At 34.5% G+C, this 16,284-nt stretch overlaps 1 protein-coding gene across 8 annotated transcripts in view; it reads right to left on the reverse strand.

The window, feature by feature from the left end:
* The window catches only part of AFG2A (AFG2 AAA ATPase homolog A), a 530,081-nt gene that overhangs the window by 431,321 nt on the left and 82,476 nt on the right, over positions 1–16,284 (reverse strand). For all 8 annotated transcript variants that reach the window (XR_012000935.1, XR_012000937.1, XR_012000934.1 and 5 more), the window contains exons 12-13: positions 11,067–11,120; positions 9,446–9,525 (exon numbers count right to left, since the gene is read on the reverse strand). Coding sequence is in view for 4 of the 8 variants with exons in the window: in XM_026016788.2 (XP_025872573.2) it covers positions 9,446–9,525; positions 11,067–11,120 (134 nt within the window). In the remaining 4 variants the exon portion in view is untranslated. The remainder of the gene's footprint in view (positions 1–9,445; positions 9,526–11,066; positions 11,121–16,284) is intronic.

Consider the following 16,284-nt stretch of genomic DNA (forward strand, 5'->3'; position numbering starts at 1 on the left):
CTGGGTCATCAGTACCCAAATTAAATTGTTGGCACCAGTTCTGCAAAGTGTCCCAATATACTTCATTAACTGGAGGCAAACTGGCTGACAAGAGAAGGATTGGTATACTACAACACCTATGTTTTGGGCAAAACCTGAGTTGTTCACTTATTTGAGGATGACAAACTTTATCGCTTGATTTCATGCTGATGTCTGAAGTTGAAGAAACACTTGGTTCCATTTGTTCTTCATTAGGTTCCTCATTAACTGGAACCAATGTGAGAATCACACTTTATTCTTCTATGCCTCATCAGAGAAATTCTGCTCATTGTTCTCATAAATTGAGTACGCCACTGCTAGTAATGCTCAGGGGAAGGCAAAGCCAGCAATGTTAGGACATCAGCCCTTCACTCCATTTCAGCTCCATAATAAGACATTTTAAAAATCATTCCAGTAAAACCTTTACTGGTTACTCATTGGGAAGGTTGCTTGAATTTGGAAAAGAGCTTTGATATTCAAAAGCTAAGGTTCAAATGCCAACTTTATTTTTTTTGTGTGTGTAATCTGTGGTAAAGGTACATAAACTCTTTGAACCTCAATTCTTTCAAAACATGAGTAGGCTCATACCTTTCTCAAAATTAGATAAAATGTATAAAGAATCTAGCACAATACTCAGCACAAAGAAAATGCTAACAAGTAGTAGTTATAGGCATTATCATTATTGTAATTATCAATGCTATAATTGTCTTAATAAAAATATCTCTAACTTTTTTAAGTTATCTTAACAAACTAATAAGGGGTGCACTGGTAATATAATGGTTGCTGACACAAAGCATGAACATGACATATGATAGACAATTTTCAGAAGTTAGTACAGCACATGTTAGTACATACACCCAGATTCAGATTCAGTTATCAAATTTCCTTCATTTTGCTATGAAAACCACCAACATAATACTAAGATAAGAACGGCCCCTCTAAGGCTCTTCATTACTATTAGGCATGCCCAAACCAGTAAGCCTAATAAAATAAACTAAGATACTTTGTTTCTGTAAGATGTATTAGTAGGAGATTGCTATACACTGGTACTGAAGAGTTCTTTACATTTTAGTGTTAACCGTGTATTAGCTGTGCAAATGTAATAACAGCTTGGCTCCGCTATTATGAGTCATCAAGGAATGATTTATTTTGAATAGCTAAAATTTCCAGATAAGGATACTTTTATACTTCTCAGATATTTAAATTTTTTTAAAATGAAAAACCTTCTAGTAGAGACAAATATAATTCACTTATAAGATTGTGTTCTCAGGTACAGAAATGCTTGGATCAAGTGTGACTACAATAAGTTAAGTCTTATTGAATGGCCTTTTGGGTAGACCCTTCTAAAGAATTAATTAGTGTGCCAAGGATGGCAAGAATCTTTTTCTTTTCTTTTTTTTTTTTTTTAAGAATCTTTTTCAAAATGTCTTCTCACTGACTTAAAAAGTATGATCTAAAAAAAAAAAAGTATGATCTACATTATTGTTACTATCCTTTGTTAACCATTTAATTACATTGCTATCAGGTACATTATAAAGAGTATCTGTCATTCTGTATCCTTAGCACAACTGACAAATTTTTGTGAGTCCAGATCCACTTTCAGAGTTACTGTGTATAAAAACTTTGAATTTTTTTGAAAAAAGTATCACTTAGCACTTCATTTAATTCTTTCTAGAACTCTGACAGGTGAATGTATTCCAAAGCTTACAATTTATAATGAAGATGATGGTGCTTCAATGAACATAAGACAAGTGAGAAAATTCTGAAAGATAGTCTCAGTGTTTAATTTTAAAAGAAAACTGGTTTATAAAGGACACCAAAATAGAGTGTTTTCTTAGACTCCACTAACAACCAGCTAAGTGAACTTAATCTCTAGTTTTCTATAAGCCTTCATTCACATATTCAAAAAATAAATGTGTGGGTGCTTCTTTGCTAAGCACTATCTAGACATCTGAGACAAGAGCATGAAGATATTAGAGAGAGAGAGATCCTTCTAGTTTTAAAATTCTGTATTCTGTGCTGGTATTGTATAGGACCCAAGTAAACTTATTTTTTTAATAAAAATATTCATATTCAAAAACTTATTACTGATACCTCCAACTGGCACTTCTTTTTTTTTTTTTTTTTCCAACTGGCACTTCTAAACAGAAAGAAGTGAAACTCCTACTTGTCCAATTTGCTATTTGTTATAGGAGGAAATGGTGGCTAGTTAATGTTGATGATTAGGTGAAGGAAATTCTTTGGATTCCCATTACCCATGCTGCCTTTGCCCTTTATTTCCACAGATCATTGAGAGCTAGCTGGAGAATAGCATAGTGAAAATGTTTTATGGGCTGAGAAATATTCTTGGCTGACTTTCAAAGCTGCAGTAGGAAACAAAAACCATTAAAGTGACATCCTAGGAAATCAAAACCAACTCCAAGAAAAAGCTTAAAAACAAATGTGTAATCACTAACATAATGAAATGATTTTATAAAACTTTATTATCTGCTAGAGATAGGCAACACAACAATGGAAAAAAGATGTTCAGCTGTACAAAATACTGAAGCTAGACTTTCCTAAAACATTAATTCTCTTTTCCCTTCAGAAGTCAAGCCCCTTTTCCAAATTATTCCTATTCAAGAGTCATACAGTGCCATGGACCGAGGGGATGTTTATGATATCTTAAAATGGGTTCGTAAACTACAGCCACAGGCTAAATCTGGTCAGCCAACTGTTTTCTTACTTGATTGCATATTCTCTATGGCTGCTTTTGCACTACAGCAGCAGAGATGAATAGTTGTATAGAGACTATAGGCCAAAAAGACGAAAATATTTGCTAACTAGCCTGTTATAGAAAACGTGTGCCAACTTGTATCCTATGGAAATCTCACTGCTGTGACAGTAATGATGAAATGATTTTATCCTTTAATACTAATATTTTCACAAAAATGATTTTCTTTCATCTTCTTCAATGAAATAAAATGTCCCATCATTTGCCCCTTCATATGATTTCTAAATTATAGACTGGCATCTCATCTATCCAATTTAAATTTTTTCTAGTACACATTTTTAAATGTCATCAAGTTCTAAATGGTAGGCATCTGACTTTGTTTCTTAAAACTACCTCCCACGCCCATAGTCAGTATTCATGCTTGGGAGAGACCTAAAAGAGGTCTAAAGAAGGCTAACCAAACACATACTACTCTGAACACAAGCATTACCTATGATAATTTTCTTAATGCACGTAAAACACAAGCAATCGTTCATTTCAAAGACAAGACAGCTACGAGACCTATGTGTCCTACAACAACAAAAAATAATTTCCAATTTCTAATAAACGCTGCAACAGACCTCTCCAAGGAAAGTCATAGCTTTAATCTGTGGTATAGTATTCAGCCACAATGCACAGACAACACAAAGCAAAAAAAGTATTCATAAACTCCGCTATACTTTATGGAACTATTATAATGCAAAATGTGTAACACTTTGCTCTTTTCCTCAGCATTTGTTTAATAGTAAGAGTTTACAAGTGTGAAAACTATGTTATATGTGAGGCAATTAAATATAAATTAGGAAAATCTGCATACCAGGAACAAGGCATTTAATTTAGTAAATTGAAATACAGATTTACAAACCAGTGGTTAAAAGTATTTAATAAGTGGTTACTGTTAGAGTTTCTTAAACATAAAAAATATTCTCTAAATATTTAGATACATGAGAATTTTTACCACAACATAAACACACTTTTTCTGTCTCAAATCCTGATAGTCTAAGAGGCAGTATGAGTACAGTTCAAAGAGCAGTGAATCAGAAGATATGAATTCTAGTCTTGTCCAGGCCACAAAAGACTTATGTGCCCCTTCTCTTAATATCTAGGGGCTTCTGTTCTTCTGAAGACTAAAAGTTAAACTAGATGACTTCTAAGAACTTTTTCAACCATAAAATTTTATGATTTTATGAAAAATTTAAAACCACCATAAATATCACATTAGAAAAATGTATAAGCCTCCTTGAAAGTGTCATTTAGAGAAATGATGTCCACAAAAATTTCTTCTACAGTGCTTCTTAGTGTCGTGAATTCACTGAATTTACCAGAAGTCTGGATTTGCTGTAAAAGAGGCTATTCCATTTCCTGATCATTATTTTAAAATTCAGAGCTCTTTTCAGAATGCTGCTAAGCCTGAAACCTTCAATTTCAAAGAAAGCTGGTTCTTATTTTCTCCCCCAACCACTCCAAGTACTAATTCTTGACGATTAAGTGCAGTAACAAAGTAGTTAATATCACAGATTCCCAACACCTCAAGAAGCTATCATTTAGTCAGCTTTTAACTGGGCACTTAATCTTTTTCATTTTTCTATATATTTAATCATCACTTTACATTCTAGTCATAAAACAATATTCCAAACATTTTTTATATTTAATAGCACTGCATTTATAAATCAAAAGAGATCTTCCTTCTCCCAAGTAACACTACTACATTTCTTCTATTCCTTTTTTTAAAGATTTTATTTGAGAGAGAGAATAGAGAGTGAGCACGCATGTGCACAGGTGAGGTGGGGGAGGGACAGAGAGAGATAATCTCAAGCAGATTCTACGTTGAGTGCAGAGTCAGACACATGGCTCAAACCCATGACCCACGAGATGATAACCTGAGCTGAAACCAAAAAATCAGATGCTCAACTGACTGTGATGCCCAGGCACCCCACTTTCTTCTATTTCTAAGATACAAACTTTTTTCATATTTAAAATTTTTTAAATCAAGATGTCTCTTGGAGTTGATGACTTCTCAGCACCATAATTACAGTTTAAGGCTACGTTTTTCATCAGTAATGGTACATATAATAATGACGTGTCTTAAAACTAAAGGCATCTTAGACTGATGAAATGCCATGTTGCCTCTCATCTGTAGAATACTTTTTCTAATTTCCCAAATGTTTCTGTTTCATCCACTAGAACATAAACTCTGTTAGGACAGAATTTATTTCAATGTCTATTACTGTATTTCTATTTACATGGAAATTATTATTAGTAGAATATATATGCAGAAATTATAATAAATACTAAAGTTTTGTAAGCAGTTACTACTAAAATGCCAGACACTGTGTCAAGCATTTTACAAGTATTTAATTCTAACAACCTAAAATTTGTTACTTCTATCATCTCCAATTTACAAATGAAGAAACAAAGGTATGTTCTAGGTCCTGTTCACTGTTTTATCTTCAACATAAAGCCTGTTGCAAATAAGCATTCAATAAATTTTTACTGAACAAGTGAGTAAATGAATGCCTGCAAAGGAATGTCACAACAGCTCACTTAGAGTCATTACTAAAGTAAGTCACAGAGAAAATGCAAAATAAATTACAAGCTTGAAAGGTTAGTTAACCACTCACTTATATGTGGAATCCTAGAATCTGGTATGGTTCAAGTCAAAAAGTGGCTCAGAGTATCTGTTCTGGAGTCAAAATACCTAAATTCAAATCCCAGCTCTGCTTTTAATGTACATGACCTTAAGCTAAGATACTGATGCATCTATATATCTCAGCTTTCTCATCAGTAAATGGAGATGAAAATAGGACCCACACTTTCTGAGGCTGCTGTGATAATTACAAGTTTAAAAAAAGACCATAACATAGTGAATGAGGTCCAAACAAAGGGAGTCACATTATTTGGAAGTTAATTAAACAAATAAAATGAGCCTCTTTAGCTCCAGAGACATGTTCCTAGTTTTGAACCTCTTCTAATCCTGCTTGAGGTTTGGCATTACCAGGCCATCAACGTCAGGAAAAGAGGATGATTTAGAATCCTGTGACTAACTAAAATGTCCTAGACCAAGTAAGTTCTTCTAGTCCTCTCCAAGTTGGTCAGTGGCCATTTCCTCCATCAGAGGAGACTAGGTTAAGAGAATATACGATATGACTCTATATGTCTCCACTTCTGAGGAGAGGACTGCTGCTTAAGACAAGGCTGACTGATGATGTATGGCCCAGCTTGCTCTCTCCTCCCCACTATGACTTCAAAAGGGTAAATATTTAAGCTAGTTGGGAGGTGAGGCAGAGTACTGGAGTCAACTGTCAATTGTATAATATCCTACCTTGCATTAATGCAGGGTCCTTTCTCTGAGTTTTTTCTTTACCTGTATGTAAAGCACTTAAAACAGTTACTAGTACATAACAAGCACTAAATGAATATTACCTAACATCATTATTAGCCCAGGATAGTTCAAATCTCTTCCTTACCTCAGTGCTTTACTCTCTGATATAATATCTGTTTTTCAAAGAGCTCTACTACTTTAACAGTATTTTCAGTTTTCCCAAATCTTATGGAGATATTTTAAAACACTTCATAAAGGAAATCTTATAACATTTTCTCCAACTCATAATATGAATTCAGAACACCCAGAATTTAAATGGCATTCAGAAAAAAAGAAGTAAACATCAGGCTTAATTATTTTTCAAATCCCCAAGAAATTTAAATAGGACAGGAAGGAGGAGAAAATAATGGTTGTAATTAGATACTTTTATAAGCATGAACAATCTTTCATTCTAAAAGCACAACTATTTCTAAAGCTAAGCACAAAATTCATCAATGCTCTATTTATAATGTGCTTGCTGGCTGCAAACCTCAGTTTCATGGCTACTTTGACTAACTTTAAATAGTCAAATAACTGATTTAACATAAGGGTAATAGGGACTATACTATACCATAATTTTCTGCTCAATTTTTTAAACATCTTAAGTTTAGAAATTAAAATCTTGATAAGAAGAAACAATCTTTTTATGCCATTTTATGTCATTTTTGAACTAGTCATATGGGTTTGACCTGAATGGTATCATAGAAAACATAAAAACATGGAACAAATGAAAGCAATAGCTATTCCATAGCCCAGCATTATGAAGAAATGCTTCCTAGTTTATGGAATTCTTAATTTTTCTGTTTTCTATTTCTTTAGCAATGCATAAAATTGGTTTAGTATCTTGAAAATATTATACTTTTGGTATCTATCAATAGCTGGTTTTTCAATTTCTAGGAATAGTCCAAATAGCTGAAGAACAAAAATATACATGTGGAGGTTTTATATGTTTAGTTTTGAGGTGCCAGTATTCTAATTAGATAAAACAATCACTTTCTAGGCAATGTTGGCCCATTACACACACACACACACACATACACACACACACACACACACACGCAAAAAAAAGAGAGAGAGAGAGAGAAAACAGTATCAATGTTTGAGATTCTTATGTCTATGAAAAAAAAAATCTACCTAAGACTTAGTACATCTAAGTACATCTTAGTACATCTACTTTTGGTACAACCAGAAGTCCCTACTTCGGACCATTAGCATTATGTTTGTTATTGCGCTCAGCTGTTTCTTTCCTTCCTTCCTTCCTTCCTTCCTTCCTTCCTTCCTTCCTTCCTTCATTCCTTCCTTCTTTCCTTCCTTCTTTCCTTCCTTCCTTCCTTCCTTCCTTCCTTCCTTCCTTCCTTCCTTCCTTCCTTCCTAAGTAGCCTCCATGTACAGCAGGAGCTTGAACTCACAATCCTGAGATCAAAACTTGAGCTGAAATCAAAAGCTGGACACTTTAGTGAGCCACCGAGAAGCCCCTCATTGTTTTCTGAATTATCAACGATTTTGACCAAAACATTTTCTATACAAAGGAAACACCATGGAATTTATTTGACCTTGGTCTGAACAAGCCACTGAGGAAGGGAGGTATGCAATCCACAATATGATGAAAGTTATTAGGGGAAACGATATCTGGAGGCTGCAAATCATTAGCAGCTCTAATATATTTGCAAACTTCTACTGAGCCAAATCGCCTGCAAAAACAGGATAGTCCTATCAAGTGCCTTGTCTGGTTTTTCACACCATTTTATTTCAAAAGCATTTTATGAGAACTCTGCTACATATTCTACCTCCCATCTGGTTCATATTTAACAATGTATCCCACCCTGTTCCTTTTTAGGCTCCAAAAATGTCTCTGATGTTATGTAATTGTGGCAGGTCACACTACTTTCAGCAAACTTTTCTGGCTTCTTTTTCTTCTCTTGTAGTTAAGGTGAACTTGGGCTCTTTGTAGCCTTTTGTGGCATCTACCTTGGAAGTAATAAGAGCATCCAAATGCTTCAACTCATAAAATAAAAAGACTAGTAGGTATTTACAGGATATCGAATGGGTAGAGTGAAAAGCAGGACAGACTACTTCCTGGTAATAGTCTCCTAATGACAGTTTATATTTTCATCTGATGAGAGCGATACACCAGGAAGGAAGAGAGCACCAATGCCTCTTATAGATTTTAATACTGGGGTCTCTAAGGTGCCTTCTACCATCACTGTAATTATCATCAGCAAAAGTTTTATAATCGATATACATTGAGGATTTTCTATTCCATTCGAGTATTTTCGATTCGAATCAAGTTTTTTTTATTTGATTCGAGTATTTTCGATTCATTTCGAGTATTTTCTATTGGATTTGGGTATTTTCAATTCGATTTGAGTATTTTGGAATGGATTCGAGTATTTTGGAATGGTATGCACAAGAAGGTATGCACACAGCACACAAATTAACATTCTCTACATAAAGTACTGGAGTGTATAATCCTCAAAAGGACCTCTAAACATTTATGGTTTTTTTGTTTTGTTTTGTTTTTGTTTTTTTTTATTTATGATAAACATAGAGAGAGAGAGAGAGAGAGGCAGAGACACAGGAGGAGGGAGAAGCAGGCTCCATGCTGGGAGCCTGACGTGGGACTTGATCCCGGGACTCCAGGATCCGCCCTGGGCCAAAGGCAGGCGCTAAACCGCTGAGCCACCCAGGAATCCCAACATTTGTAGAAGAAAAAAAATCATACTTGTAAATAGTTCTAATACACACACACAAAAGTATGCATACATATACATACACACATATATTTACATCTGTATATCTATATACACATCTGTTTAAAATTATATAAATAATAATCTTTACTGTTTAAGATTCAGGAACAAAACTATTAATACTAATTTTTATTCTACTATAACTGTATTTTAGGAAACAATCTAATCCAGAGAATACTAAAATCCATAAAAATAGCACCTTTTATTATATAATTGGTTTTACTGTATTGGATAATTATTCTTAATGGAATTTTGTTTACAGTTTTTATCATACATATATAACAACCCAAAGTTTGATAGTGCCAGGGGTCTCTGTAAGTAATAAGCTATAGAAATTAATTCAAATGCCCCAAATGGATATCACTGTTTAAAAATATACATATATAAAAGTATTATAAAGTGATAACATGAAATAGTTGAGTACAAGAGAAAAAAACTACATGAATTAAAAAATGTTTTTATTTAGGCCAAAGGTATTAATAAATAAAATGTGTGTAAGAAATGCTATTTACTTTATAATATAACTGTAGATATTTAATAGCAGTTCTTTTAAATATTTCTTACCTCCCCCTTTCAATTGCTAAGGCATCAAGTTCATCAAAGAAAATAATGGAAGGGGACACCGCTCTTGCTTTTCGGAAGATCTGGTGAAAAGAGTTCCACATTAGCTAAAGATCAGCAAACCTCAGAAAATTCTGCAGCTGGCTTTAGTTTGGAACTATGTAAAAAACTAAATCTATTATGTGCAAGTCAACCAGCTCAATCATGACGTTAGGTGAGTAACTTAACTTCTCTAAACTTCAATTTCCACATCTAGAAAATGGAGATAATGATAGATTTTTGCCTCAGAAGATTATTTTAAGAACTGAGTAAAAAAAAGAATGCAAAGCATTTAGCACAGTGCCTGGAATAGTAAGAGCTCAGTAAATGACAGCTATTATTAACGATCATAAACACGTTTTAAAGAAAAACCATAAGCATGTAAAATCAGTTATAGCTGAGCATATAAAATACCCATAAACCCAAAAGCCACTGCTCATTTCTCTGAAGATCTTGAGGGAAAGTAATGGCTGATGTAAAGCCAGGACAAGAAAAATGACCAAACTCTGAAAGCACATAGACTGATTAGACCAGAATTCAGACTATCAATACGGATTGGCGTGGTAGCCATAGGGAAAGAAAAAGTCAGCAGAGGCAGAAAGAAATTCAAATGTGTGTTATCTGTAATGTAGGCCCCCATTTTCTTGTCACAAGGATAATGACATAAAAATAAAAAACAGTTACTAGAACATTAATATTAATAAACATTGTCTTTTTCTTATTTTAATCAATGGTACTGTTCTTGTTTCCTACACTTATCTACAATAACCATTGCCTACATTTTAAAGAAAAAAAAATAGGTCAAAAAGTAACTTAGGATTTTTTTCTTAGATGAAAAACTGAGTATTCCAATCTCTAATACTCTTGGGTTGGCACCCAGGTATTCACAATTGGAGACCATTCATTCCATTGCTGTTTGCATGTTCTTGTGCTTGCTTAGCTTCTGTAAGAATACAGGGTGTCTGTGTGAGACAAGCCAAACTCTGCTTAAGAAAGCCAAGACTTGTGGTCAAATTGCTGTAGTTACCCAACTCCAAATGCCCTGATTTTGCATGAATTTATCAGTTGTGCAGCTCCCACAATATGAATGAGTGGCCTATTAATTAGGTGCTGGCTTTAAATCTTAGAAGAGGGGGATGCATTGTCTAAATAACCAAAGGTAAAATAATTTATAAAAGGAGGGTACAGTAAAACTTTCATATACTAAGCTAATTTGATTTAAAGGACTACAGAATTTAAAGGGTTTAAATTTCATTCTGAGATCAAGCATTCCTTGTAAGTACAAGTGTTTTGTTTTTTGTTTGTTTGTTTGTTTTACTGAAACGGTGGCAGTTGTTAAATCTTTATTTGGTGAAACTAAAGGCCTGTAGTATGAAGATGTTTAAAGTCAAAAACAAAGTACTGTAGATGTTCAAAGTTACATTTTTAAATAATAAAATAATATTTGCCTGAAGAAAAAACATACCACTAGAATTTGATTTGGAAATTTCAGAATCTGTAACCCAAAACAAAATGGAAACCATACAGAAGGACAGAAGGGTAGTTCCTCTATGCAGAGTCCCACTTCAAGGCATAATTATCTTACCTCTCTAACTGCTCTTTCAGATTCACCAACATATTTATTCATTAATTCAGGCCCCTGCACGAAAAGAAAACAACTGTTCAATGTCTTTATAAATGCAATGATAGGTATGTCTATGAAAGAGAAAATGAATCCACAAAAGAAGAAAAAGAGGGGAAAAAATAAAAATCTGCTCTTAATTAAACTGGCTCCTTTAGAAACTTATTTTCATTGGGTGTTATTTATGCCTCAAATACTAAAGCCATTCTATATACCAAAAACTACACATCCATGCAAAGGAAAGGCTGTAACAACATAATAATTTAACTTCTTCTTCATCTGTCTACCTATTGATGCATATTTTTACTACCTATCAGGCATGGAGCTAGGCAATGAAGATAAAACAGTCTAATTTGGAAGACTAATAAAGAGATACCATCCATGTTTTCCCAGGTCTAATCAGTGGTCAGTTCTGAGTAGGTTTACATGTCATTTTGTCTCCCAGTCCACTAGATCGATATCCCCATCTGACAAGAAACAAGAACTCAGAGCCATTCATTTTATGACTCCCTGATAATACCGGAAAATGGAATGGAAATCGGGTAATCCATGGTACCTGATCCACCTGATCCTTGAGTGTTTCCTTTATAAATGCCACTCTGGAGCTCTCTACTCTCACTTGACTTGGATATGTAGATACTGACTGAATGAATCTGCAGGGCCAAATATGCTCTTCTCAGTTAATTTAAATTAGTACAGTGAGGAAAAAGTTTCCACAGTTGAGAAAGATATTTGGCATTATAGAACAAACTCTATACCAGTATCTGAAGGGAATAGTTACAGTACTCAGGGCAATAGGGTTTTTTGGTTTTATTTATTTTTTATTTTAGGGGGCAGGGCAGTGACAGAGGGATTTGGAGAGGAAGAATCTTAAGCAGGCTCCATATCCAGTGCATGAGTGCTGGGCTCAATCTCCAGTGCATGAGCCCAACGCTGGGCTCAATCTCATAACCCTGAGATCATGATTGCAGCTGAAATCTAGGGCCAGATGTTTAACTGAATGAACTACACAGGCACCTCGTTTTGTTTTTAAATATCCCATGACTTTTGTAATGTGATGACTATGTATCATGAGAAAGTAGATAGGTAAGCAATAAAAAAAGAAAGCCTACTGTTTTTCATATAATATATACTTTATAAAGAAAAAAATATTAACATTCTAAAATGTTAAAAACAAACAAAAAAAGTACATCTTTGAATCAGCAGTGATATGCAGTGTATAACTTGAAGACCAGCCACTTTTTTTTTTTAAGATTTTATTTATTTCTTCATGAGAGACAGAGAGAGAGAGAGAGAGAGAGAGAGAGAAAGAGAGAGGCAGAGACACAGGCAGAGGGAGAAGCAGGCTCCATGCAGGGAGCCCGATGTGGGACTCGATCTTGGGACTCCAGGACCACGCCATGGGTGAAGGCAGGCGCTAAACCGCTGAGCCACCCAGGGATCCCTAGACCAGCCACTTTTATAGGGATTTTCCTGTTGATGGCTAGTTAGTAAAAACTGATAGAATTATATTACTAGAAGTATAGAGATTTCATCCTGGACGCAAGAAGGGAAAAGAGATTTTCTATCAACTGTATGAGGTGCTGAGTGGCAGATTATCAGAAAGGAGATTCAGACCAGAAGCTGAATGGACACTTTGGAGGTGAAAAGGATCATTGTCATTGTCACAGTGTGAATCTCTGCCTGAGGGTTAACAGTGTTGGTAGTCCTGAGATTTTGTTCAAAAGGAGTTACCTCCTCTGGCTGGTGGGGGGTTGAAAGAACACAAATGGAGAAGTGGAAATCAGCATAGGGGTAGTGGTGGCAGCCACCTAACATGAGGTATCAGAGATTAATAGAGGTAAGGAGAACTTCCCCAATGGAAGGGTGGCTCAACACGAGGTGTCACGTTTCAGTGGAGTGAGGGCATTCCTGCAAGGTTTGGACAAAGGAATGATATGGAGAGTTCCCATAGAAGGGAGCAGAACAGCATGGAGTACTAACGCTAAGCAGCCCAGTACAATATTATATAGAATACTGCAGCTCCAGTGGGGTAAGACAGGTGTCTTTATGGAAAGGTAGGGAGTGAGCAGGTGCACAGCATGAAAGATCATGGAGGGGCAGAATAGAATAAGGAAAGTAGTGAGGCAACAGAGTGTCACTTTTCTGGAGTAAGAAAAGTACACATGGGGAAGAGCAGCCCAGCAGAGTTTGCTAAAGTCAATGGGATGAGGAGGGTGCAGTAAGAGGTGGGGAATGATGAGAAAGGAAGATGGTGGTATTACCCTGACAGATGAGCATGTTTGCTCTGGAAGAAAAGGAGCAGAGATAGTAAAGGGGAATTATATGTAGGAAGACTGATCAAATAAATAAATATAATAGTAGCCAGGTTTCTCACTATTAGAGGAGTTATAAATACATAAATAAAGAAAATGAGAATGAATTCTGCTGTATTGAATTGAAATTAGAATTATCAGTATAAATTCAAGATTTTCAATATATTTAGGTAAATAAATATAAAAATGTGTGCGCAAGTATGTACCTGTGTGTGTGTGTATTCCTGAGCTCTGTTGCCTGGGAGAACCTGAGAACAGCTCTACTCCAGTAACAATAAGCACACCTAGCACCCAGAGCTTGATTCTTAAATTCTAAAAAGTTGGCTTCCAAATTCTCCACTAAAAGGCAACAGGGCCTCTTAAAGAAATGGTAGATTCAAGGCTTGGGACAGGCAACATACAAAATGAGTCTGGAAATCTTGCTGCATAGATAGTAAGAAAGTGCTCAGAGAGATGGAAACCTGCCAAAAGCACACAAGAGCAAGGCTGAAAGAATGCCAAGCTGATACAACTAAGGCATCAATACAGATGTTAGCAAATGAATGATGATGCATTGAATAGCACAGGAATTCCCAAGTCCATGAAGATATAAATGAATATAAATAAATGAGACATTTGTTAAGGAACAGGATATTTATGCAGTAACTACCCACAAAGCAATATTAACTCATGGGGTAAATTTACAATGGAGAAGCTTAGTAGATACCACCACAATCAAAGTTAACATTATTAGCAACGGGACAATTTAAAATCAAGTGTCACCTGATAGGAGGCAATGAGAAGAACAAAGCATTATTTCTATGAGAAAATCTGATTCTAATCATTAGTAAATATTAGAAAAAAACAAATTGAGATATATTTTACACAATAACTGACCTATAATGTTCAAAAGTAAAGGAAAGAGTGAGGAACTGTTCACAATTGAAGAAGACCTAAGAGACATGACCAATACAGCACATGATTATGGACAGTATAGGGACAAATGACAAAAATTAAATGATAATAATTACGTTCTTTTCTAATTTGTGATTATGTGACAGGATGTGCTTTTCATAGGTATGAAAGTATTCAAGGTGATAGAGCAATACAGTGATAACTTATTCTCAAATGCATTAAGGAAAAAAAATTATTTGTGACCACTCTTGCAAACTTTCTATAAAGTTTAGAAGTTCAAAAAAAAGAAAGAAAAAAGACAAACACTTTGATCCACAGACGGAAATATTAGAGTGGGACAGGTAAAAAAGATTCGATACACTAATACATATGCCTGAAGGAAAGGAGACAATCTTTAATACCATCTTTATATATTACCTCCACAATGGGTGCTTCACAAATTTTGAAATATGATAGTATGGTAACAAATGAGTACATTAGAACACATAGAGAACAGGGTGGACATCGAGGATAAGAATAAGACTAGGAAGAGAACCACAACGTTCAGGCTGACAAAATCCAGCTGCTCCAAGGTTACTACCATTAGTTATGTTCACTTAGGATGAGTTATTTGATAGCATCAACACAAATCCTTAAGTAATGAGACAGTTTCATCTTTCTTTTTTATTAATCTAAGATGATGTATTAAATTTTATATAACATTAAACAAAGTTAATTATGTTTCCTTAACAAAGTCTCATCATTTATGTGTTTTCCTCTTTTCTTTATAAAAAATCTTTTCAAAATTATTTCAGAGTAACAGATTACACATAACCTAAAATATTAGTATTTATGGCTAATTAGGGGGCAGATGTATTTAAAAACATAATTACGACATATTATAGAACGTCACCTAACATTTAAAGTACTTCTATATCTCTGACTAAAATCTATCAACAACCAGGGAACATGATCTTTAAGAAAATCACTGATAAGCAAACATGTCTTTAAGAAAACTTGCTTGGGACAGTGCTTTGATGACTATACTTTATAATTAGTATATCAACTCTTTAGTCATTAGTACCTAAAGTGTCTCCAAACAATCAGGTTTACACAATGAAATTGTTTTTAAGCTCATTTCTCCAAAAATGCTAGAGACTTCATGACTCTAATCTCATCACCAATGATTTAATTATCTTAATTTCTTAAATAATGCAACCCCAAATAGATTTAACTTCAATGAAGACAAAGGATAAAACAAACATTAGTTATACTGAAGCAGTATGTTCTCACTTTTTAAAAGATTTTGGAGAAATAGCAATGACTTAATACCAAACCAATTTTACAAGCTTGTTTCTATGACACACGTTAGACTACATAATAAGAAAACAAATTTACACTTCCGGCCATCAGTGAGATAAATAAACTTGAAGGCATTTCCCCGAGTACTATGGAATCAAGAAGACAAAATATAGAGAGCCAAACAGTAAATATTTTAGGCTCTATGGGACACATACATCTTGTGTCACTTAATTTTCTTTTTTCCTTTTTTCTCATTAAAAATGTAAAATTCATAGTTAACTAACAGGCTAGATTAAAACAAGCTGCAGGCTGGATTTGGCCCAAAGGCTGTGTAATTTGCTGACCCCTGATCTAGATCAATCTCTCACAGTTTGAAATAGTCCATTTCTGTCAACAAGATAAAAAATCATCAAAAATGTTAACAACATGATTGGTGAGTACAAAGCTTATACATTAAAAGTATTAAGAAAATTGATCAAAAAAAAAGAAAAAGAAAAAGAAAACTGATCAAAACATCAAGGGAAAAGATTAATGATACTTTAAAAAGCCATTTAGAAATATCTCATTATGTTTAAGGTGTTCATGCTCCATGATAGCAACTTCTAGGTATATATACCATAGAGAAACTCCTGTACATACACCAAAGGAGATATATACAAGAATATCACAGAAGCACTGTTTACAACCAAAAA

The sequence above is a fragment of the Vulpes vulpes genome, chromosome 4 (genome assembly GCF_048418805.1).
Source record: "Vulpes vulpes isolate BD-2025 chromosome 4, VulVul3, whole genome shotgun sequence".
In the NCBI taxonomy this organism is placed as follows: domain Eukaryota; kingdom Metazoa; phylum Chordata; class Mammalia; order Carnivora; family Canidae; genus Vulpes; species Vulpes vulpes.